The sequence below is a fragment of the Dysidea avara genome, chromosome 2 (assembly GCF_963678975.1).
Source record: "Dysidea avara chromosome 2, odDysAvar1.4, whole genome shotgun sequence".
In the NCBI taxonomy this organism is placed as follows: Eukaryota; Metazoa; Porifera; class Demospongiae; order Dictyoceratida; family Dysideidae; genus Dysidea; species Dysidea avara.
In genome coordinates this window covers 10,519,721-10,546,464 of record NC_089273.1, presented here as the reverse complement: position 1 = coordinate 10,546,464, position 26,744 = coordinate 10,519,721, and the positions used below count along the sequence as shown (strand labels likewise).

General features: G+C 39.1%; 1 protein-coding gene across 2 annotated transcripts in view; it reads right to left on the bottom strand.

Moving 5' to 3' along the window:
* Positions 1-285: 285 nt before the first annotated feature.
* Positions 286-26,744, bottom strand: part of LOC136246589 (mucin-2-like) — a 53,012-nt gene continuing 26,553 nt past the window's right edge. For both annotated transcript variants that reach the window (XM_066038085.1, XM_066038086.1), the window contains 11 exons: positions 13,794-13,817; positions 12,983-13,083; positions 12,666-12,812; positions 11,178-11,267; positions 11,048-11,126; positions 10,922-10,992; positions 1,212-1,340; positions 1,031-1,159; positions 830-978; positions 611-770; positions 286-564 (listed from right to left, as the gene is read on the bottom strand). In XM_066038085.1, coding sequence (XP_065894157.1) covers positions 475-564; positions 611-770; positions 830-978; positions 1,031-1,159; positions 1,212-1,340; positions 10,922-10,992; positions 11,048-11,126; positions 11,178-11,267; positions 12,666-12,812; positions 12,983-13,083; positions 13,794-13,817 — 1,169 coding nt within the window. In that variant the 3' untranslated portion in view covers positions 286-474. The remainder of the gene's footprint in view (positions 565-610; positions 771-829; positions 979-1,030; positions 1,160-1,211; positions 1,341-10,921; positions 10,993-11,047; positions 11,127-11,177; positions 11,268-12,665; positions 12,813-12,982; positions 13,084-13,793; positions 13,818-26,744) is intronic.

Sequence of the window (26,744 nt, the reverse complement as noted above, 5' to 3'; positions counted from 1 at the left end):
CAACTTGTTCTTAGTATCAAGATGTAGCCAGATACTATAACTACATTCATTGAAAATTTCAAGCAATTATATACCATGATCAAAAAGTTATGAAGCTTAAAAGTTCAAAAATGGGTCAAATTTTGCATGTGAAAAAGGTACCTTTTTGCAAATCCGGTAACATATACATTGCTGATTTCTCGTTAGCTGTTGGTTAGGTATGCAATGCTATTATTGTATTAGTCCTCCTTTAGTTTGTATAAAAATATAATTCACTTTATAGATATTCCAGCCCACAGTGTGACCTACGTATAATAAGGACTATAATTAATATAATATTAAATATAGAGCTATGGTAAGCTCCTTCTAACAACAACTCTATGGAACACCACAAATTTTGTGGTTTAAGTACAGACATGTGTATAGTGCATGTATGGTAAAGTGAAATAAATACTATGCCTGCATAAAAGAGCAGCAAAAGAGAAATAGTTTAGATCAAGGCACGAGATGTTCAGTGCTCGCTGTCATTTCAGTATCCATCGAAGGCTCCAATACATGTAGACTCTTTGCCCAGTCACTCAAAACCTGTAACAAATTGAAGACTTACAAAGCACACTTACACTGCACTTACCTGATAAACAAATGCGTATTGTTCTTTTGTTGATATCATCCCTCCTCTATCTTTCCTCATAGTGGTAGCAATATCAACAACATCCACTTGGTATTCACTCTCCAATTGTTGTCTTGCTATATCAGTAGCTATCAATGCTCCAGTACGACCCAATCCATCACTAAGTAATGATACACATTAAGTGAACTACCAAGCATGTACAAATAATCATGCTAATACCTGCAGTGGACCACTATTGGACCAGATAGAGACTTCGTATCTTCATTAACTTCTTGCAGAAAAGCAATCATTCCAGATGTATCATGTGGCAGTTGATAAGCCCCCCACTTCTTATACCAGTAGTGTCCTATATCTATATACTTCTCCTCCTGTTAACTCACTTCACTGAATACACTCATTACAGTAGTTGGTTATCCTTACTTCAGCATGAACAAGTCTGAAGGTGGTGATGGTATAGTCTGGCTTGACAATTCGTTTCCTCACAGTTACAGTAATCAGGCCATAAACTCGGTGTACTACTTCATCAGTGTCTGGCCAATAAGCTATAGTCTGTTCAAACACATCAAATGTATATTATGTAATTTAGTGGCATACACTGTACCTCATTGATTTCTTCAACCATTACTATTAGTGCTGGCTTTTGTTCCCACACCATTTTCCAGAAGTCATTGATGGTGTTAGGTAGTGGTGCTTGAGTGGCTATGTAATATTTCTCTGCTCCTTCATATCCCTAATATGGATTTGTTAGTTGTGTTATGTGTTTTGACAGTGAGTATACCTCAGCAATACATTACCCTTTATTTAATAAGTGTTGTGTTTTCATTTGTATAATTTTGGAAAGTAAATATATATAGGGTATTCAACTCCAATTTATCCGTACCCTCTCTATGGAAATGACTGTTCCATTGAGCACAGGTGTATGTTCTAAGAGTATTTAAACAGAGCACTGTATATAAATGTATGGGCTTCAGTTGTCCAAACTATTCACTTAATTACCACTGCCTGAGACACATTAGGGTTTGAACAGGCAATGAATGCAATACACTTAAATCAAATTATGTATCTATGTATACTGTAGATAGAATCAATCTTCACTATCACAAGGAAATTAAAGAAAAGAGCAAAATTTGAAGATTTGAAAGAAAGTGCAGTGTTATAGGGTGGAAGGCTACCAAGCCTCTGAAAATTTGCTTATAGCAGGAACTAGGGACCAGTCTATTTTGCTTTTTTCCCCACATATTTTTCTTTCCAGCAATTCTTTTTATTTTTCACCTATTATGCTCCATATTTTGCTCAAGAATTATAAATTTTACTCAGCACTGATCTTTGTTAATTGAATATTTCCAAGTGCAAAGCTACAGTTTTGCCTTAAAGTGACTGTTCTATTAGAGTATCTCGATCAGCACTTACTCCTAACATGTAAAGCAAGAAGCTAGCTGGAGAGAAACCATCATTGGTGATGAACAACAAAAAAAATGACAATATACAAAAATATCTATAGCCAAATAAGTGAGTGAGTGAGTCCTCGGACTCACACTACCACAGAGAAGGCAATAGAATGCCCACAAGTGGGTGTGGCAAGGAAAAAAAAACTAGTTACAGCAATATTGCTTGACATGTGTGACTGTTTTATTAGGGTATCTCGATTGTCACTTGTTGTTCCTGTAACAATTAGCTATGCATTGTCGATATTTCGCACGTCTGATTGTTCTATTAGAGTATCTCGATCTTTTGTGCAATTTTTAATATCCATTTCACAAAAATTGCACCTATTATGCCAGCATTTTGCTAGTTGCTTTTACCCACCTATTATGCCAAAATTTTGCCGGCAAAATCGACGCGTCCCTACTGCGGAACCTAGCTAACACACGATTCAGTTTGTTAGCACAAAAGTTATGTGTAACAACATGCATGCGCAGTACTACACAATAGTGCATTGAAACCTGTGTTAATGGTCACCTGAATTAAGTGGTCACCTTTGTATAGTGTATGGTGACGAGGTCCATAATCTTTTTCAATACTAATGTATGCATCGTGGTCTGTATTATTATTATTATTAGTAGTAGTAGTAGTAGTAGTAGTAGTAATAGTACTTTACAGTGACCAGCACTGAAGGTCTGACAGCAACATGTACTGCAGCCTTTGGATTACCTAACCTAATAAAATGTATGTAGCAATCCACCTGTGAATCACTGTATACTGTACATAACTTCAACTCTCATATACTGTACTTGTTCAACCAATAATCTGGCACCATGATATGTGACCGGGCCTGCGAAAACAGGGCATGTGGGCACAAACTACACCTCATCACTCTACAGGTCATATCTCAGTACTGGAATAGTATTTTTGCATTCTGTAACTTGCATAATGATGCCAATTAAATGCTTACTAAGAGCTGAAAATTGCAATACCATAGCATATTGATACAAAACGTTATGAATGATGAAAGTGTGAAAAAGTAGGCAAAAATCATGTGCCCACATGCCCTATTATCGCAGGCCCAGTCACATATATAGACAATTGGCACCATTTCAATAAACTCACAATTATTACCTTTCCTGTCTTTTAATGAATATTACATAATCTCTCTGGCTTCATTGCTTAAAAGTATTCAGTGGTCATTATAACCAGCTTACTTTGCCTTTAACAAATATTACCAACAGTTCCATAATATATATATATACTGAGGAGAGTATCCTACTCTCATATATATATACCCCTATAGAAGGGTGTATTATCATGAAGTTATGACGTGGTGTTGACCAGGTGTCGATTTACGAGCAGCCATAAAAGTTCCAAAATAGTTAGCACTGTGCTACACTCGTGACACTAGGAAATGCCATACTTGCAAATGGACTGGTAAGAAATGCCTATGCAGTTGTCTAAACCCATGAAAACATGCTTGTAGTTTAGTGAGAAATGCTGAAAGCTAGAGTCAGTTCGGTTGCTACGTAGCAACGACATGCATTCAATCGATATCACATTCAATTACTGACATCATTACTTATACAAAGTGAAATGGACGCACTCGAAAACGCTACGTCATAACTTCACGATTACGCCCTTCTGCAGGGGTATATGAGAGTAGGATACTCTACTAAATATATATATATATATATATATTATTGTGAACTCTTGATATTACTGAGCCATTTTTGTAATAATATGGAATGTTATGGTTGGTGCTTATTTACAATTGTCATAGCCACTAAAATGCTGCTGAAGGGGGCATACTGTCAATTTCATGCTGCAGTGAAACCGTATAATGATTACCTACAGAACAAAAATTATAGAGGAAAACATGCATAAGGTGGTCGCATAATATTACAGGAAAAATTTGTTTGAAAAATTGAGATACTCTACTGTAATAGTAACCCCCCCCCCCCCAAAACACCTTTGCTGTAAAAAAGGCGTGTCCAAGAAACTACAAGTATCTGTAACCCCACGTAAAACAGATAAGCTGTAGAAAAACACTCCATGAAATTAATGGGTAACTGAAAGAGCTGATATCTAGAGTGGCCAAGAATCAATAATGTTACTACAACTGACTATGATTACCGAAGAATACCTTGGCTGTAGAACAGGTAAATAAAAGTAACTGGCAACCAAAACAGCTGATATCTGAAGCAGCCAAGAATAAAAGTTAAGTTGATACAACTTACTACAATTATAAATTGCAACATTGAATCCTAATCATTCAACTGTGTTCTATAAATTCACCCTTGCTACATCCTAAATTAATTCTATGTAACTCAAATTGGCTGGTAATTTGGTCGCCTTTTTCAATAAGGCCGCCTTTGTCAAAAAGGCGGCCAAATTACCAGCCAATTAGAGTTACAAAGAATTAATTTAGGATGTAGCAAGGGTGAATGTATAGAACACAGTTGAATGATTAGGATTCAATGTTGCAAGTTTATAATTGGATCAACTTAACTTTTATTCTTGGCTGCTTCAGATATCAGCTGTTTTGGTTGCCAGTTACTTTTATTTACCTGTTCTACAGCCAAGGTATTCTTTGGTAAACATAGTCAGTTGTAGTAACATTATTGATTCTTGGCTGCTCTAGATATCAGCTCTTTCAGTTACCCATTAATTTCATGGAGTGTTTTTCTACAGCTTATCTGCTTTACGTGGGGTTGCAGATACTTGTAGTTTCTTGGACGCGCCTTTTTTTTACAGCAAAGGTGTTTTTGGAGGGATATCACTAATTTTTGTCAGTTATATAATTTACAGACCCAATGTTCAAGCCATGGGGGTGTATGATGAATTCTGCTTTGTAGAGGTGTTGCAACCAAACAGAAATCTGCTGATAGGTGGTGGGCATATAACCAGGGGCTGAAAAAGGGGCTAGATGTGGCCAAAAAGCTAGTTGTAAATGACTTTTGGCTAGTTGTAAATGGTGATTTGGCTAGTTGTAAAAGTCAGACTAAATAACAAGCTGCACCACAGAAAAGAATAAACTCAAAAATTACATACATGTGCTGTGCATGTATACAGGGATTTGACTAAGAGTGCCTCAAGATCCAGTCTTGAGATTGCCATTTTCAAAAACTTTCCACTATTGGCCCACTAAAATTGCAACTTAGAGATACGCATGGTCATTTTCACAGTCCACTATTGATAAATATTTTGATCTGAAAAATTGGCTTGTACATCACTGTAAGTTTGTTTGCTATTTCCTAGTTCCAGGTCATTTCAAATTGCTTCCAGATTGAATCTTGCCACAATTGTGTTTCAACTAGGTAAATATGCTCTCTCATACCCTCTGAAATCTCTTCAATCATTCCCTTCACTGACATTTTGTGACAATATAGAACACAAAATACATGTAATTCAAACACAAAGAAAATTTTGTTTTTAATTTTACTCTCTCCCCGGTCTGAGGTTTGGGCTAGTTGTAAAAAATAGTTTTTTTTAGCCACTGCATATAACATACATTCCTATAGTAGCTATTTATTTTTTTATTAGGACAAGGGCCAGTGGAAATTACTGGTCATGCCAAGCAATAATGGCTACAGTCAGGGTAACCAAAAATGTGTGTAAAGCACTTATTTGCAAAGCATGCTTTTCTAGGTGATCTTGGGGAATGCCACCATCTTGAAATAGCAACTCTGAGATTGCATCTGGGATCTGGGAGTGTTTTCAGACAGAGATGTAAATATTCAGTTATATTGTTCAATGACTGTTCTATTAGAGTATTTTATTGCCTGACTGTTCTTGTAGAGTATTTATTGCTTGACTGTTCTATTGGAGTATATCAATTATTCTGTACTTGTCAATAAATAAAACTGCTATGACCACTGCCACAGTGCCCCGAGGACGACCTATCAACTTGGTTTGCCACTCGTAGAGCTAGATGCTTTGCTAAGGGTTATGAAAGAGATCACAAACATCGTACTATTATTTTATTTCACTACATACAAACACACGCTTACATCATATACAAACACAAGATGCACACAAAATGTGCAAACACTATACACACATGTTCACAAACATACACCACATATTGGTCGTACTCAAGTTAATATCACATCTCTTGTGAAATGCTCTTGTAGGAGAGATGGTAGTGCCTTTACTTGGTGCTAAAAGGTTCTTGCAGAAAAGAAAATTGTGTTGTAGATACTGTTTAGTGCCGGTTAATTACACATGTCACTCCATAGTTAAGCCATGAGGATATCCAAGCAAGTGTCTTTGGCGTTGCGACTGATGTTCCAGGTTAGTTGTATGTGTGTTTAATTTAAGGTTAAGTTCAATGCCTGCTTGTTCTTTTACAGGTCTCACTTAACCTTGTGTCATCATGCAGACATCTGAATATTGTGCAAGCTGTGTGGAACAACGCCAACCCATATACACAATCATTGGCAACCACGAACCACATGTATATGTACATTCAAGCAATCTGTTAGTTACAAAAGTTGAAAGCCACAACACAAGCTCATACCAGCAAACCACGAACCACATTCCAGCAATTTGTTACAAACTTTGTTGCACCGTGGTATGTGCATAATGATCAAGTAATGAAAGCAACAACACAAGCTCCATGGTGCATTAATGGAAATAAATAAGTTCCACCTGATTGACAATAATCACGTGACCTATTTAGGGTATATCCCTTGGAAAGACCCTGCACAGTAACACTTCAAGTGAAAAGTGAACACACTTGATACGCGATTTATATTATTATTGATGGCAGTCCATGTCTTGAGAGAGAAGTATAATATTATTAAACACTAAAATACATTAAAGTACGAGTACCGCATTGTAGAGCCATAACCAAGAACAAGTTCCACTTGACTGACAATGATCACGTGGCCTATTTAGGGGAAATCTCTTGGAAAGTCCCTGTAAAACCTCAAGTGAATATACGTGATACGCGGTTTACATTAACTATTGATGGCAGTCCATGTCTTGAGAGGACTGAATACTACTAAATATTTGTTATAATTATTGTAACGGGATTTCAATGGAGCAGCGAAGTGTACTTAACTGATTTGAAACTAAGACACGTAGAGCCTACACTGCTTGAAGAACGTCGAGTGGATATCAAAGAGTCGCCAGCAAGAATACTGATGTACTCAGCTCTTCGTGGAGGTTCAGTAACGAAAAGAGGAGTGGAGATTCAGGAACGAAATGAGGAGTGAAAAAAAATGAGGCTAGTGTACAAAGTGCCACATCTATTCACACTGATTAACTGCGTGTATGCGATTGGTTTTTAGACTGTCAGATGTCTGCACTGACTAGTGCAAGTTCGCCGAGACCAAGCTGAAAACTTCTGTGATGGTTAAGTTGAGTAGCAGCAAGTACCAATACTTTCCCGTTTGAAATTATATCTCATGGATGGATTGTCAACAAGATGTACCCGTACAGACCAAACTGCTTTCAGTATTGTCACTGTAGTGCCAATTTAGAAGTCCTTGAACTAGGTGGAAGAAGTAAGGTAATCTACACGATGCTTGTACAAAAAAAATAGTCTTTCACATTGCATACTGGTCTTTATGTACAGTGAAACCTGTCTAATCAGGACACTGTGTAGTAAGGTCACTGCTGGGCCAACTTGTGAATCCTCAAATGTATTACCTCAAGGGTGTGATGAATTTTCAGGTCCTCAAATTTTGTAATACCTCAAGATGTGATGAATTTTCAGCTCCCCAAATCCGTCATTTACATAAAAAGTGACAGACTTTTAGCTGTATTGTATTTAATGCCCGCCTGTCGATTTTACAGGTACAGGGTACTTGGTCATAGCATGCGGTTCTCTTACTAGCAAAGCTACGTACATAACTTGGCTAGAGCTGCTCTAAACTTGGCAGCTAAGATCAAGGTTCGGGGGTAAGTAGACAAAGGAATTTTATAATGTTATGTGTGTTCTTTAGTTCTCAATTGTCAAGTGTACGTGGACTGTACACCTAGTGTGCATGGACTGTAGTAACATCAAGGACGTTGTGGATCTTCAGGTCAGCAGTGCTACATACATAACCTGCTCTAAACTTGGCAACTAAGATTAAGGTTCTGGTGGGTAAGTAGACAAAGGAATTTTATAATGTTGTGTGTTCTTTAGTTCTCAATTGTCAAGTGTACGTGGACTGTACACCAAGTGTGCATGGACTGTAGTAACATCATGGACGTTGTGGATCTTCAGGTCAGTCTGTGTATACTAAGAAATTTTTGTATTACCTCAAGGGTGTGATGAATTTTCAGATCCCCAAATCTGTCATTTGCATGAAAAGTGACAGATTTTTAGCTGTATTGTATTTAATGCCCTGTCAATTTTACAGGTACAGGGTACTTGATCATAGCATGCAGTTCTCTCACTAGCAGTGGTACATATGTAAAGATCAAGGTTCGGGGGAGTAAGTTTATATAGACAGGAATTATATAATGTTATGTGTGTTCTTTAGTTCTCAACTGTCAAGTGTACATGGACGATGAGGCCTGATAAGATTTTGGCATTATATCTCAGTTGATTACAATTGTCTGAATTTCCAGGATGAGGCATACAGTCGTGATGGGACTAACTACAGTGGAACCTGTCTTAGCGGCCACCTGTATAGAAAGGCCACCTCTTTAAAAAGACCAGCTTTAAATTCCCCTAGTGAGAAGTTTATACACTAATTTACCTGTCTAAAGCAGCCACCTGCCTATTAAGGCCAAGAAATCTTGGCCCGAAGGTGACCGGCTTAGACAGTTTCCATTGTATCCCATTTTATTGTCAGAATTTTATTGTTAATGTCACAAACAATTAATGTGATATATTATGTTATGTAACATGTGTATTAATTAAATGACATGCATGACGAAAGCCACAATGGGAGTGATTACTTGCTGTTAGGGTGGGTAATGCCGGCTATGTAACAAGCTGGTTTGAGCACCACCAGAACACACAATACACCATGTGTGGTGTGGCAACAAGAATTATACTTGGAACACCTTCTGTAGTGACACTACGTTCTTGACGCTTTTTTCACACTTGTTTATAAGACATCTGCCAATTATCAATGCACGCATGAGGCGTGGCACTAAATGGAGTTTAAAAGATTTCTGCTTAAAACACCTTCCCTAGGGAACTTACAGTTCTACACGCTTTTACAACTTGTTTATCAGACATTAGGGCTTGTGTCCACATCGTGTCTTTAAAAGTTATTGTAGGGATTAGAGGTTTGATCGAAGAAAATACGCGTATGAACAAACCAGGATTAGATAATGTCAGTGCTAGATGGACTGTGCAAACATGGGTAAGTTGACGCTAGGTGTAACACAAGGTTGAGAAATAAAGCGAAATATGTCTAAATATGCATTTAATACCGGTCGCAAGAAAACCACTACTACTACTACTACTACTACTACTATTACGAAAAAAATTATTATGTAACGCAATACAAACCTATTGAGAGATGTTACATAATTCAGGGCTAATATTGCAAAACCGTCCCTACATGTAAATAACTCACAGTAGTGGCCGCGCATCTTTTAATTGGGCGTGCGTTTTGTAGTTTCTTGGCCGCGCGCCTCACTATAGTGAGTCTTGATAGAGCAGTCAACTGTACTCTAATAGAGCATTCATATAAATATTCATGCACTAACAAAGCTACTTAAGTGAGAAGGAACTCATTTGATGTGGATATTTGATTTTTATTGTTTCTTATTTGCACTAAACTCTTACAGACCAGATGTTGTAGCATTGCACGTGTAAATGTGTGACCGGATCTATGAAAAGGGGTCATATAATAGCCTGCCAAAATTTCTCAAGTTTGGAGAGTCATAACTCTTCATGTATTTAACCTACTGACTTAAAATTACATCCATGCTATGTTAGGAGTGTACAGTGACCAAATTTCAGGCTGGTACCATACTCACAAGTCAAGTTATGGATTGCCAAGTACATGCAATTGGAAATGCTATAATACACCTTATCGCAGATCTGGTCACATCTAGGCCATATAAAACAGTCAGTTTTTACAATAAGTCTATTGTTGGAGATACTGTAGGTATACCTCCTGCATTTATATTAACTGTACAAAACATCCTTGATACTGTCAATTGTAGTCAGAAAAAATTGGGTATATCACTTTTGTAAGTTATTTTTTGTCAGTGTTTGCATACATAGCTAGCCCCATGAGATAGGTTATACTTTCAATTACACTATCACATTCATGGACCAATTATATATTAAATTTTAACTATCTGAATACTAGTGATGCACTGATACCGATACTAGTATCGTTATCGGCCCTATTTTGGCGGTATCGGACTGGTATCGGTAAAGCTATAAATGTGCGATACTAATCGATACTTTGTATGACGTCATCTAATTGTTTTTCAAGATGGCGACATATGTAGCGTGTCAAACGGAGTTAAGCAAAAGCTGATATAAATGGTCATGAATTCTTTTAAAGAAGCCAGCCATTAACATAATTAGTATGTGGAAACAGCAGTAAGCCACAAAATAAGATTCATTGAAGCCATTAATGATTGTTGTCCTTGTGATTGATGGCCACAAAACCAAGGATTACAGTTTATGAAATTAATAGTCTATCAACTACTATTGGAACTACTAGCTGTTTTTGAGAGTAATGCCTCAGTGTGGCAAAGTATTGGTATCGGATCGGTTATTTCCATCTACAATGTACTCGGTATCAGATCGGTAGTGAAAATGTGGTATCGGTGCATACTTAAGGTTTCTCCGATCCAGATTTTACTTCTGTCAGAAGCCCTTACCTATGCCAAATACACTCTACTTTAAACAGTGGCACACAATATCTCAAATGTTCTAAAAATTGTCACATATATGCAATACATTTTCCAAACCTTAATATAATTAGCATTAATGTATGTAGACTCAGGGAATGATGCAGACAGAAGAATGCGTGAATCAGGTGCTATATCAAAATATATTAGTGCATACATTTCTGTTAATTGACATCATAACCTTACTTGGGAGGTAGCCATCCACTCTGTTCTTGTCTTGTATGCCAACATAGACTGTTTCAGTAATGATCAATTTCGGAATAGACTAATATTTGTAGGCAATAACAAAATGTGATGTATGGATTGTCACGCTAACTTCAAATTCTTGATGAAGGTTTGGAGTTTCTTTGGTTCTTTTATGTAGTTGATTGATTGTAAGGGGATCTGCTTTGGGTGTGGTAGTTTTCTAAATGTACATAATAGCAGCTATAAATTAGTGTTGCACCGATAATCGGTTCAATAATCGGTATCGGGCCGATATTGGCTACTAGCCGATTAATCGGTTTTGATTAAATCAAGGCCGATGTTAATCTCCACTGCGCTATGTAGTATAATGATGTGGGGGAGGCTAGACATAAGTTATTTGGCATTTTAATTAAGTTATGTGTTAATGGTTTAGCGGTGACTACAAGCCATGCCCATAATAAACTGTCAGGGTTTAGGCCATGCCCAACAATAAACTGAGGTTTTTAGGGTTTCTATGTAGTACCAGCCACTTGTCTCAACTGTATAGCAGTAGTAAAATGTACTTAAAACCTGTTTACCATGAGTAACTTTTACTTGTGGTATACATCTAACTTTACATTTTAGCCTAGAATGAGCTGTATATCAATGGTTATGTCACTAATATGAGCCATTTAATAATGATGAGGATGAGTGTTAGTGTTATTAGTGAATATCGGATCGGTTATCGGTATCGGCTAATTCTGTTGCTTAATATCAGTTATCGGAATAATCGGCTAATTTGGATATCGGTGCAACACTACTATAAATACAGGGATCAAAAACATGATAGTGTGTTGTGGCCAAGAACAACCATGATAGACAAGTGTGTATTTTACAGGAACCAAGCAAAAATGCATTCGTATTCTGTACCTCTGTAGTTGCTTAATGGAAGCTATCCAATTTTGTTGTGGAAACTCTCTCTGGGTGGGGCACCACCTATTCAAATTTGTGATGAATCCACTCAGCCATAACTAAAATATGTGACTTTAAAGTTAATCAAATTATTTTCTTCACTTTTTTCAATCATAGGTGGAAATAATTAAGTTTAAAACTGAGAAAATCAACTACATGTATATAGCAAAAACACCATTGAAATACCCTAATAGTCCAGTCACCCTAATAGAGCAATCAGCTATGTATTCTATTAGAGCACTCGGCTATGGTACAAGTAAGTCACTCTGTAGAAAGTTCTGCAAGATTACAGGATGTCCTTTTGGTATAATTACAATAATAATGAATTTCATTAAAATTCGCTACAACTAATCCAACAATTCATTATTAAATTTTTTCTCTTCTCTTCCTACAATAAAGAAAAACAGGTACAATGTGAGTCTCAAAAGCTGGTTCATGGCCAGTATTTGGACTAATAATTGCAAAAAGAACTAGCCATTCTGTGAAAACAGGGTGCGCCCCCTAAAAGGATATGGTCAAAAAGTTGTGAAATCAAAGGTGGTGGCCTACAATGATACTAATCTCAATCATTTTTAATATACTTTTAGTCTGGCATTTAAAAGGTCAGGGTAAAAAGGCCTTTTTTCACAGCTTGGCTGTTTTTTTTTTGGTATAGATATAATTTTACTGGATAAAATGTGGCCACTTCAGTTGGGCTAGTTGGAACACTTGCTGTAGTTTCTAATGGCACATATTCCAAGTTATCATCTGCAGAGGACATCTTTCGTTTAGTAGTTGGTTTTCTTCTTGTGTGTCTACAGAGTGCTCCAATCATCTATAGAAATTGCAATTAATTACAGCAGTTTTTCATTCTGTATGGCTAGAAATTTTGAGGACTGGACATATTGTATTTCAAGTGATAAGGTTGTAAGGTTGTATAGATATATGAAAATAGTTAACTTTTCAACCTTCAATAATTTCTAGCCATATAGTAATCTCGTTTACCAGGCCTAATGCAATACAAAATCCAATTGCTAGTAATGATGCAATTACAACAATCACTGCTCCTTGCCATTCATCTAGTCCTAGCAAATTATTGTCACCACCTGTGTGAGCAAGTGATATAAAATGCTGGTAAATAAAATCATTCTTACAACAAAAATTAAGTCATAATAATACGTATATGGCTTTCATAGTTTGGTTAGACATTATTTAGAGTAACACTTGAAACATAAAAAGGAAAATAGAAATAGCAGAAAAGGTGCTTCTTTTCATGCATGCGTTTCAGAACTAAATATTTAATGTGTTGAATGTGCCCATAAGGGTGATTTTCCAAAATTTGGTCACATTAAATTTCAATTTCTATGTGGAGTCATCAATCATTTTTGTTTTTTGTATGTATAGGTGTATGTGTATCTGTAAGAATTTTGATGAAGTTATGGTTCATCATTACTATATCAGTGAACACTGGATACAAACCAGGGCTTAACCCAGAATATTAAGCTAGGGAGCAAAGTAAGCTACTTTGGGGTCTGGGGGCATGCTCCTCCTGAAAATTTAGGTGCAAATATATTCAATTGTGGTGAAATTTTGTTGTGATGCCATTGAATATTGACCATTTGATTATAAAACTGTTCAAACGCTGATTTCAAAACTACATGCTGCAACTTTGGCTGTCATAACTGTAATTCCTAGAGACAGACAAGGTCACATGGTCATAAAAAATTTGAAGCCAGTACTGGTCACTTTATAACTGAACAACACCATTATAATTATTGAACAATTCCATATGTGAATATTTAGTGAATATACATACCTAATGGTGGTCTTGGAGTAGCCTCTGTCAGTAGAAAAATAATATGTAATTGAAAGGTTGACAAAAGACAAAAAACAATAATATATTACTATACACCGTGGCTGTAATTTGCATATAATATGTACAAATATACACATGCAATCGCCTAAAGAATATAAGCACGCACACACACACACACACAAGGGCGTCGGAGCCGGGGGACCAGGGGGGGCCGGGCCCCCACACTATTTTCAAAAGCATGTTTTGACCCCCCCCCCCCCCCCCCCATGTTTTGGGCTAAGTAGCCAAAGCTATATACACACACAGAAATATATACATACCTCCATATACGAGAAGCCATACAACCATCATGCAAAATAACTCTCTGGGGTGTGGCATCACCAGTCCACCACAACTGTCAAACCATTTTATTAAATACAAAAGTGCCTCTAACTTTATTTCTGTTATGCTTGCACGTGATATCTGTTGTTCAAATATTTCCTGGATCCCGTGCAGTGAGAAGTTTGAACAGTAGAAAGAGTGCCACATCCGTGGCATTATATGATGTGGAAAAAAAGATTTAACTCGAATTGAGGTTGGTAACAGATCTAAGAGCAGTCTCACTGTAGTGCGTGAGTGTATGGGAGTTGCTGACTACCGATGATTTATAACCAGAAATTATGAAGACTTTGGTAAAGTAGATTTATTAAGTAGTCTAAAGAGAAACCTACAAGGATGCTGAAAATGAGAAGTGGCCAACCGTGAACGCAGTGTGGTATTCACGTGATCTACACTCAGTTTGGGAACTCCTTGCTAGAGCAGACATCTCAGTTTGTAGTTCCTTAAAGGTATTGATGTTTCACTTTTCGGATAACAACTATTATGTTGTATCCCCTGTAGTGTGAAGGAACATAAAGAGAAGACCTTCACGTGAATATGATTTCTCACGTGATATACTAGATGAATAAAGAATTGGAAATTATAAAATAGGAATAGGGATAGCTGAAAAAAGCCATGAAACAAGAAGGGATCGCTGGGGTGGTAATGTAAACCACAAATCCCTATTTTGACTCTCTGTCATAAACCGTTAGTTATGCTCTGTCATTTTCAAGTGAGTCAAAATAGGGATTTGTGGTTTACATTACCACCCCAGCAATCCCTTCTTGTTTTGTGGCTTTTTTCAGCGATCCCTATTCCTATTTTAAAATTTCCAATTTTTTATTCATCTAGTTTGTGTACTTTTTATAAATCCAGTAATGGATTATGAAAAAGACTGTTGTGAATAGTGTAATTTTGCATTCTGCATAGTAACACCGTCAACATTTCAGTACACACATGAAACTGATCAAATTGCAATGTGCATACAGACTGAGAGTCTCCTAATATGAGCTACATTTACATTACTGGTGCCTCTAATAGCTGTCAAATTCAGTGCAAGGATTGTTGTTATACACTTGACTGCATTATACATCAGGGTGAACTCCCTTTAGACTGGAAGAGGGGATATGTAACACCAGTATACAAGAAAGGCTAATCCATTTGACTATAGACCTATATCATTTGTTGCAAGTTGTTGGAACATATTATCTCTTCTCATGCTATTGACTACAATATCATGTGTACAAATTAACATGGATTTCTTTGATTGATAATGAAGACTGTGGTGAATAGTGTAATTTTGCATTGTGCATAGTAACGCTGTCAACATTTCAGTGCAAACATGAAACTGATCAAATTGCAATGTGCTGAGAGTCTCCCAATATGAGCTACAATTTACATTACTGGTGTCTTTAATAGCTGTCAAATTCAGTGCAAGGAATGTTGGTATACACTTGACTGCATTTTTAGAGTATTTACATGACTGCTCTATTAGAGTATTTAATCTGGATAACCCGCCCACGTACAATAATCACGGAGCGAAAAAACCACCTTTCAACAAAGTCATCTAAGCTTCCTGGCCTATACTGAGTTTAATAAAGACAGATTCTATTAGCCACAAGTAGTGCACACTAAAAAACTTAACTCTGAATGCAATCTTGTATAGCTTCTCAAGCATACTGGCATTTTGGCAAGAAGAAACGGCCCGGTTTGGGCTGTTTCCATTCCAAAACGGAATCAAAAATAGGTCATAGACACGCACAATGATCCATTCAACAAGCCTTGCTACTTTTTATCCCAGGATTCTCCTTGTAAACTTCGCTATGCCTGTGAAAGAATAATTATACAACCAAGTACTAAGAATAATATGAAAGGCGATGAATGAATGAATAAATGAATGAATAAATGAATGAATAAATAAATAATAAATAACGTTTGAGAAAACTACAAGGCCTACGGCTTCGCACTCACCGGGAATAGAATCCATTTTGTATGAAGAGATAATCGTATAATGGGTGAATGTTTCCGTGGAGGTGATAGAAACGTACGGCAATTCTATTTAATGCCGATCAAAACAGCACGTGATATACCCACTACCAATCAAGCAGATTCAAATGGCTATTTAGACGAGTGAATTGCTGTTCAATTGTGTTTGAAAGTGTTGCCAGCTGGCACACTAAGTCTCAAGTTGCCATGCCAGCTGCACAAGGACAGGTACGTTTGTTTGTATTGTAATGTACATATGTCTTGTATTTTATATTTTTTCTGGCTTGCTAGGCTCTGGTTGGTTTGGTTGTCTGTTTGTACTAATGTATTGTAAAGATCATGAGTGTGGTAGCTATGTTTAAATGTTTTCTTATATTTTTCCATTACCTAGCTTACTAGGCTCTGGCTGGCTTGGCTTTCTTCCTTTATCTGGTTCACCTGGCTTGTATACTCCTACAGTATTGTGCATCTCCTGTAGGTTGTGTATGCACTGTTGTACATGTCCCATTTGTAGATTGCCCCATTGGTGGTTGTACTTGGTTGTATGTGCCCCGGGCCTAGTAATAATAATAATATTATTATTATGAATAATAAGAATATGAACAAACGGGCATATTTCAGTTTTGTCTGAAATACACATACCGTTTCCTTTTAACTTGATACTTACTAGTGGACCTATACTCATTGCAAAGAACCATCAGAGGGTAGTTTTGAGCTGAAGGATGCTTTTCAAGGTGGTTTTTAGGTGTACGTTCTATTAGGATGGATTTTTGCAAAAACATGGGTGATCCCTATTATGAACCCACTATCGTGGTTCATGATACATGCATCGAGCATATGCAGTAGGTGTAGAGGAGCATAGCAGCCATTAGCAGGGTAGGGTTATTAGCTAGTGATAACATACCCCACAACACCTTTATATAAATGCACGTATGAACTGGGTACAGAGGAGCTGAATCAATGGGACTCTGTGTGTCTGCATGGGTGTTGATCAGTTTATGGTTGACTGGCTATGGCTATCTTTGGCCCCCCCACTCTGAAAATCGTTCCTACGCCTTTGCAAACGCACATGCACACACACACGCCTTTTAATTTTGATGCACATAATAGTTTGTTGCCTCAATACAAATTTTCTTGTTTACTGAAGGAATTTTTACCCTCCGTATTCAAACTTCTGGACACTACCCATTGTTAAAATAAATGATGCTCCAACGTTTATACTCCAATAGCCCTACTACTTACTTTAATACAACATACAACTACTCTAATACACACATTTTGGCATTCAGTTAACTAGATTTACAGGTAACATGGGTCTGGGATTCTTGACATTGAGTATATTATCGTGAACTGCAAGAGATCGTAATGTCAGGTAAAGCACTGTACATGTTTAAATCAGCACTTTCTCCAAAATGAAAAAAAAAAACAATTGCAATAAGATAAAACATGTATTAATAAATATTTTTTACTGTCTTGAATTTTTCTCTTGTATGTACACCACATTTGCAGGAATACGCTTGCTGTCAGGGGTCTATCCATTCAGTGGACTGGACTATTGGAATGTACTGGACTTACATAACAAATTGCTTTAATGCTTTTATCAACAACCAAAATTGATGAACAAAAAGACCATCATTTCTCTGTCAACATTTTCTTTGGCAAAAATTTTAAATACGACAATTCAGTTGCATTTGTGGTGCCTCCTCCAAGGATTTGGCACAAAAATTCATCTTAATTGTTGTTATTAAATTTTTTGCCATTAACCTACTATCACAAGTCATTTATTGGTTGCCACTTTTGATTTTTCGCCTTGGCCTTTTCCAGGGGTGCACCCTTTTTTACAGCTTTGTTGTTTTGGTTTAGATATCACTTTTTTAATATTGCAAGTGGCTTCCTTTTAACGTGTTTTTTTTCCTTTGCTACAGAAATTGTTGAACAAGAGAAAGAATCATTTGGATGTATAGCTTTGTATCTGATTACATTTTAAAACTGAATAAAATGATTATCACATAGGTAATGATGACTTGTTATAACTGGACTGTAACTGAGGTTCTTACTGACCTTACTACAGGATGGCTTGTTTCTAGATGAATTCTTTATAGGGTGAGTTGAAATGTAGTTGAGCTACCTACAGGGTGACTTGTTTCTAGCTGATCTCCCTACAGGATGCCTTATGTCTAGCTGATTTCTCTGTACAGTGTATAGAGAATTCAGATAGAAAGAGAGTTCAGCTAGAAACAAGTCAACCTGCAGAGATTACTATTACAAATAAGCCACCCAGCTAGAAACAAGTGACCCTGTAGAGAAATCAGCTAGGAACTAGAGCTGAAACAGATATCCGTATGATCAGGATATCCGGATAATAATTTACTATCCGGATAGTACTTTGAAGCCAAGCGAATAGTAATAACTTAAAGCCATTTATCTGTCCAACTTTCTCATCACTAGATGAATCAATTTTCATCATGGAGAGTTAGCTAAGCTAGATTATGTGAAGTTAACAGCAGCCTGGTAAGTTAATCACTTTGCTCGCGACTATGCCCATCGCTAAATTACGAAGCGAGGCTGTGAATGTTGCTGAAGAAGTTGTAACAGAATAATTATTGCCTTATAAAGAGTTCTTTACGACTAGTTGTACCTGGAAAAAGTCTTGTAGCAACTGCTACATCTTGTATTCATGTTTTCTCCAGCTGCCAATCTTGTTACAGACGGTGCAAAGTAACACTGTAACATTACCACAAACCTTTTGCTATCATGTTAATGTTTGTTTGCTTCTAGTACTAGAAAAACAAGGATGTTTACAATAAACTATAAAATGTTTCTATAGCAAGTGATGATGTCACTATCCGTAGGATATCCGGATAGGTTTTGTTCAGGATATCCGGATAGTAAAAGTTGCTATCCGTTTCAGCCCTACTAGGAACAAGTCACCCTGTAGAAAGATCAGCTAGAACAAGTCACTATAGAGAAATCAGCTAGAAACTAGCCACCCTTGTCGAGATTGATGACTGAATAACTCTATTCGTAGCTAGTGTACATTCATTTATTTATTGTATTAGGTTAGGTCATAAACTTAGGTATTTCCCCTTGTGTGCTTGTACACGTGAGCTATTGTGTGTGCGTTAGATAGAGTTCTCCCCGCCTCGTGTTGCAAGGTTACAAGAGTCGAGTGGCTTTCATCGGGCGTTCCGACCTGCAGAACCTGGTAGCTGTTACGACCGGTATAGAAGATTATCGTACATCCGTAACATTGGTGCTGTGACGCAGTTGAATCGCGAGCCTTACACTTCTAACCCGCCATTGAAAAGTCGTGGTACCGTGGCATAAAGGATAACGGTACCCAGTAAGGCAAGCGATTTCGTTAGTGACACTGTTGTTCTTGCTTGTTATTTCAGTTGGCGATCGGAATTTGTTCGATGGAAGTTTCACACCTCCGAGCATCAAGAAGGGCTCACCGCGCTCACCTGACACGTGTATTTAGAAAGATTGCTTCCATCCTGGAGAGTGATGAGGCTCCCAACGAGAGAGATGCTGCCACCCTTCAAACATCATTAGAACAAATTGAGGCTAAGAAAGCCACACTAACAGAGTTGGATGCTAAAATCCTAGCCACCATCAGTGATGCAACAGAATTAGAGACAGAAATACTGGACTCAGAGGAGATAATTTTCACATTGGCAGAGAAGATTTCCTTCATTAAGGCAGTGCAGTCAAGACCGAAACCACTCAATGTTCAAGCTCCACCTTTTCAACCACTGAGTGTCCAAAGCCCACTACCAACACCAGCAAGTGATTCAGTTAGTGATCAACAAGGAAGTGATTCAGTCAGTGATCAACCAGGTAGCCATCCGGCTAGTGATCAACAGTCTAGTGAGGCCACGCTGGTAACTAATACCACTCAACAACAACCAAGAGAAACCAATGAAGGATCACAACCTAATCAGGCTCAGGGGTATGTTAATACATTTGCTGGTGTCCCCCAGAATGTTAGCCGCCTCCCTAAGCTAACATTACCAACATTTGGAGGTGACCCATTGAAGTGGCAAACATTCTGGGACTCCTTTGACTCTGCTGTGCACTCCAATAATGTGTTAACAAATGTTCAGAAGCTTAATTATCTAAGGGCACACCTTGAGGGTGAAGCTGCAAGAACCATTGCTGGGTTTCCTTTAACTAGTGTCAATTACCAACAGTCAGTAGACCTTTTAAAGGGTAGATTTGGTGATCAACAAAGGATTGTCAATGCCCACATGCATGCTTTGATGAACTTGCCACTAGCTAAGAACAACATCACAAGTTTAAGGGGTTTTCATGATGCAATTGAGAGCCACGTGAGGGGACTGTCAGCATTAGGGCAAGCAACAACATCGTACGGAGCCCTACTAGTTCCCATGATACTAGGGAAACTTCCAGTGGACATTAGAAAGAACTTGGCCAGAGAACACAGCAGTCTTGAGTGGACACTTGACAAACTTAGAGAGGCAATCACAAAGGAAATACGAGTCCTTGAAGCTGGTGCCTTTGTTCCTCCATCTCAGTTTGAAGATCATCACTCTACCGCATCATTTCACACAGGAGCCTTAAGTAGACATGAACCCAGGAAGCTGCCGAAGTGTGTGTTTTGTAAGGGATCACATCCAGCCACACAGTGTGACTCCGTCTCAGACCAATCCAAACGTATTGACATTGTCAAAAGGGATAAGTTGTGTTTTAATTGTCTTGGACACCACAGAGTCAGTCAGTGCCAGTCTAAGGGTCGCTGCAAACATTGTAAGGAACGGCATCATACCAGTTTGTGCCGAGGTACACACAATCCCCAGACTCCCAGTAACACACAGAAACCAGCTTCCGAACAGCCATCTGTCCCTCCTACGCAAGCTTCACAGAATCTGATCAACTCTGCAATGTCACAACCCCAGCTAACTAAGGTGTGCTTCCTGAAGACAGCCGTTGCCACAGTTAGAGCTAACAACTATTCTGCACAAGCAAACATTCTTCTGGATGAGGGAGCACAACGCTCATTTATCACACAAACTCTTGCAAATTCTCTACATCTTAACACTCAAAGAACAGAACGTATTGCTATTGCTGCATTTGGAACATCAGAAGCCTCCAACCAAACCCTTCCAATTGCCACAATCCGATTACAGACTACTGAGGGCACAGAGATTCCAATATCAGTCCTTGTCACTCCAAGAATTGCTCAGCCACTCCGTAACCTTCCATTTTCCTATGTTAAGCAATTGTCATATTTGAAAGGGTTACAGCTCAATCATGCAGTGTCAGATAGTGGTGACATTAACATATCCATGCTTATTGGAGCTGACGCCTACTGGTCAATTGTGAAAGAAGCTGTAATTAGAGGACCAGGTCCCACTGCTGTGGAAAGCAAGCTTGGATTCTTACTTTCAGGACCACTGTACAACTACACCCCTGCTCTAACATCTGGCATGTTCCACCTCAGTTCTGTATCACTGTATGACTCAACTGATTTTACCAACAGTGGCAACGTGTGGGAAACTGATTCTGAGCAAATTAGCCACTTGTCCACATTCTTACAGGAGTACCTACGTGACTCAGTAACTCGTCAGAGTGATGGTACCTATCTTGTGAACTTTCCGTGGAAATCTAACCACCCCGTATTGCCTACCAACAAGTCTACTTGTGAACGACGAGTGCAGTCACTCACCCGTAAACTGAGTAAAACACCTGAGCTGCTCAAAGTTTACAACGGAATAATTGAAGAACAATTGAGACGTGATTTCATTGAGAAGGTGCCAGACTCTGATTTATCGAAGCCGTGCCACTACATACCACACCATGGGGTACACAAGGACTCTACCACAACCCCCTTGAGGATAGTCTATGACTGCAGCAGCCGTGAAGCTAAGCACTTGGCCAGTCTCAATGATTGTCTAGAAACAGGGCCTCCATTTTTACAAGAGCTACCAGCTATCCTCCTCCGTTTCCGTTCCCGCAAGTTTGGTGTCAGTGCTGACATTGAGAAGGCGTTTCTGCATGTGCAGTTACACCCCAAGGACCGTGATTTCACCCATTTCCTGTGGCCATGCAACCCTGATGATCCTGAGAGCCCACTTCAGACCTACCGCTTCAAAGTTGTTTTGTTTGGGTCAGCCAGCTCTCCGTTTATGTTGTATGCTGCTCTTCACTGCCATCTAACACAATGCAGTTCAACCACAGCAAAGGATCTTCTTCACAATTTGTATGTGGACAACATTTTGTCAGGGTGCTCAACTGAAGAAGAAGCCATTCTATACTACACTGAAGCCCGAACAACACTTTCTGAAGCCAATTTCAATTTACGGAGCTGGGCATCTAACAGCAAGCAAGTTTGTGCAGCAGCAGAGAGGGATCATGTCGCAGACAATAGTGAACAAGTCAACACTCTTGGACTAGTGTGGAACACAAGTAATGATAGTTTGTCACTTACTCAGAAGGCCTTTCCATCATGTGATTCTCCAGTTACGAAACGTGAGGTGTTGCAACAATCATCAAAGATCTTTGATCCACTGGGTTTTACCTCCCCAGTTACAATTAGTACTAAGTTACTACTACAACAGCTATGGCAGAAGAAGTTATCATGGGATGACCCACTCCCACCAGAGCATCAACAACAATGGCAGACACTACTTCAAGATCTTGAACAATTGCACATTATCTCTATTCCTCGATGTTATTTAAAGAATGGATTGAGTACAGCTGCACCAATTGAATTACACATATTTTGTGACGCAAGCACTAAGGCTTATGGCGCAGTGGCATACTTCCATCAACACTGTGAATCATCATTTGTCATTTCCAAAACTAGAGTAGCTCCACTGAAGCAGCATACACTCCCCAGACTGGAATTGATGGGTGCCACCGTTGCTGCACAGATGTACACTTGGATCAGTTCCTCAATCAATTACAAGATTGACGTAGTTCACATGTGGTGTGATAGCCAAATCGTACTCCATTGGCTCAACAGTGACAAGAGACTGAAACAGTTTGTTTCAAACCGTGTGTCATCAATTACCGAGGCCTGCCCTGCTCAATGGTGGGGTTACTGTCCATCTGCAGACAATCCTGCAGACTTGTTAACCAGAGGCATTTCACTTTCAGCACTACGAGCTTCCAGTATGTGGACACATGGTCCAGAGTGGATTGTCCGTGAAGAGTTACGGCCACAATGGAGTACGACTGACATACAGCATGTTCAACTCACTGTTGCAGAGACTGAAGTGCTATCCCCCAACCCAGTTGAGGAAACAAGTGAAGACAATCAATTATCCTCTGTAGCAACCATCATTGACATAGAAAGGTACAGTACACTGTCTAAACTGTTATATGTCACTGCATATGTGCTACGATTCATTGAGTGTATTAAATCACATGGGTCCAAGCCTACAGGACCAATTACAGCTGGTGAACTAAGCAAAGCTCAGAACATGTGGATACAAAGCTGCCAACACTCAACATACTTGAAGGAAATCAACTCCTTACACAGAAGCCAGACATCTACTAGACGTTTGCCACTAGTCAGACAGCTTCGATTGTTTTTAGACTCCTCCAATTTTCTCCGCTGTGGCGGGAGGATACATAATGCTCCTGTTGACCACAACACCAAGTTTCCTTACCTCCTCCCTGAGAATCACAGACTGACCACATTGATTGTGTACGCCACTCATGCCACTCAATTACATGGAGGCACTCATGCTACTGTCACAGCCCTAAGACAATGCTTCTGGATTCCAGCAGCACGAAGAGTGGTAGCCAAGTTACTAAGGAAGTGTGTGATCTGTCGCAGAGTCGCTGGTAAACCATTCCCTACCCCTGATCCCCCACCACTGCCGCTGGCCAGAGTCCAAGATGGGCCTCCCTTCAGTGTAACTGGAGTTGACTTCACAGGAGCCATGTATGTGAAGAGTGAAGGAGCAACTGGTGAGTACAAGGTATATGTCTGCCTGTTCACCTGCGCCAGTACCAGGGCAGTGCACCTTGAAGTGGTGACTAATCTTACTGAGGAAACCTTCCTACAAGCCTTCCGTAGATTTACAGCACGCAGGTCATTACCTCGGTTAATTATATCTGACAATGCTTCGACCTACGCATCAGCAGCAAAGGAATTAAATGAGCTTTTCCAGTCACGAACACTGCAGTCTGCTCTCACATGCAGGGGCACAACATGGAAGTTCATTCCCAAGAGAGCCCCTTGGTATGGGGGCTTTTGGGAAAGGTTAGTCGGGATGGTGAAGATGTCTTTGAAGAAGACTTTGGGCCGAGCCTTCATCACTCTGAACACCTTACAGACCTTCAGCTGAACAACTGCGAAGTAAGGTGGACCGGCAGGGGCTGCTGTTACAACACTTTGTATCTCGTTGGAAAAAGGAGTACTTGACCTCCCTACGAGAAAGACACCGTACAGCGGGCTCTATGGAACAGACAGTGAAGACAGGTGATGTGGTACAAATTCATGATGACATACCCAGAAGCCGTTGGAAACTTGGAGTAATTGAGGAACTTGTGAAGGGGAATGATGGGTATATCCGATCAGTGACGGTACGCACAGCAAGTGGACGTACCAACCGTCCCATTGCCCGTCTATACCCCCTGGAAGTGGAAGATCCCTCGACAGATGTTGAGCCAGTTCAACAGGAAACTGAGTCAACTGTCCAACAGAATACTGATCAAGTTTCACCCAGACACCCTAGAGCCGCTGCTGTAAGAGCAAGGAAACAGTTGAGTGAATGGACTGAAACTCTACGCCGCCCCCCGGAGGATGTCGAGATTGATGACTGAATAACTCTATTCGTAGCTAGTGTACATTCATTTATTTATTTATTGTATTAGGTTAGGTCATAAACTTAGGTATTTCCCCTTGTGTGCTTGTACACGTGAGCTATTGTGTGTGCGTTAGATAGAGTTCTCCCTGCCTCGTGTTGCAAGGTTACAAGAGTCGAGTGACTTTCATCGGGCGTTCCGACCTGCAGAACCTGGTAGCTGTTACGACCGGTATAGAAGATTATCGTACATCCGTAACAACCCTGTAGAGAGATCAGCTAGGAACATGTGGGTGACTTCAAATGTAGTTGACCCAGGGGCGTCAGAGTAAAAGTGAAAGTGGTAAGGCTCAGTCTGGGGGTGTGGGAGGTGTGGGGGGCATGCCCCCAGGAAAATTTTGAAACTGCACACTTTTTGAGATGTTATTTGGAGGAAGTTTGGGGTTGGAGCACTGTGTGAAAGGTGCTAGCGGGGGTAGCCAGCGCCCACACAAAAATCCAACATGGTGTACGAGAGTCCCAATATTTAAGCATTTCAATAATTTTTCTGTATTTAAAATATATTTGTAAATACAATATAATTCTAATTTCGATATTTATCGTGATGTTTTAACCTCAAGTTTTGCTAATACTTGTGCAGGAGACCCTTAAGAGAGTAGCTGAGGGATTCAGGGGAACTTCACAAGATACACAGGTGTACATTGCACTGTCGATTTTAATATTTGCATAAAGCAGTGGCTGTAGTTGAACTCATGAACAGACGGAAACAAGAAAAGCCGATTTTGTATGGAGTTCTGGATTTGGGATTTCTAAATATTTAATGGATTTCTAATTGGATTTCTCAGATAGTGTACGAGAGTTCCAAGACGTTGGCTACCCCTTGGGTGCTAGCTAATTAGCTAGCTGAGCTAACAAGTGTTCAATGATAAAACTGGTCAGTGATCAAAAAGTACCTGTATAACAATCTTACCATTTGAGTTTATTAATAAGAGATATTTTATTAAACTGTAAGGAATGCTTCCACAGTAGACCCAAAGCCAAATCTAAACATAAGGAAGAGGCGCTTAATGCGGACGAATTTGACATGAAGCTATTCTGAGTGAAAAACAGGTTAGATAAGTGTTGTTTCTGTCGACTCAATTGATGACCCAGTCTGGGAAAACCGGGCTTATCGCCTATTTAAAAGTATCGAGAAGTGCCGGTTTAAAATATTTAGTGAGTTGTAGCTCGCCAATGGTTGAAGCTATGTGTACCAAATTTTCACACGTTTTACACCAATTCCTTACCTTCAAGACCATCCACTGTGCAAGTAGCCAACAACTGAGTTCCCTGCCATTTTAGATAGTTTTTAAACCGAGGTTGACTGTATCAGGCGAGCTGCAAATTGGGTGGGAGGCGAGGGCCCTGGAAGGCAGGCAAGATGGTGTTCAAAAATTGAAAAGGAAGGCCAAGGATGAATTAGGCCAAGTTTTGGGCAAGTGAGGTCTCAAAACTGGCTAAAATGAAAGGAAAATTCACAGCAGATGTACTTATTCAACACCACAGAGCTGTACAGCCACATACAGTCATCCCCAGGCTGACCAGAGCTCCATTAAGGCCCCACACCACATGTACGGATTGCCACTGGGCTTGGGAAAAACAGTTAGCAAAACCAGACCACTCAAGTCTAGCTGATTTTGATTGTGGAATTAGATAGTTTATTCATGTAGCTTTGTGTCCTGGGTAAAAAATCGAATCTGCTGACATGGGCAATAAGACCGATTTTTTCAGACTGGGTCACATATATATATACTAGTAGACAAAAACATTTGAATTTAAAAAAGGGAAG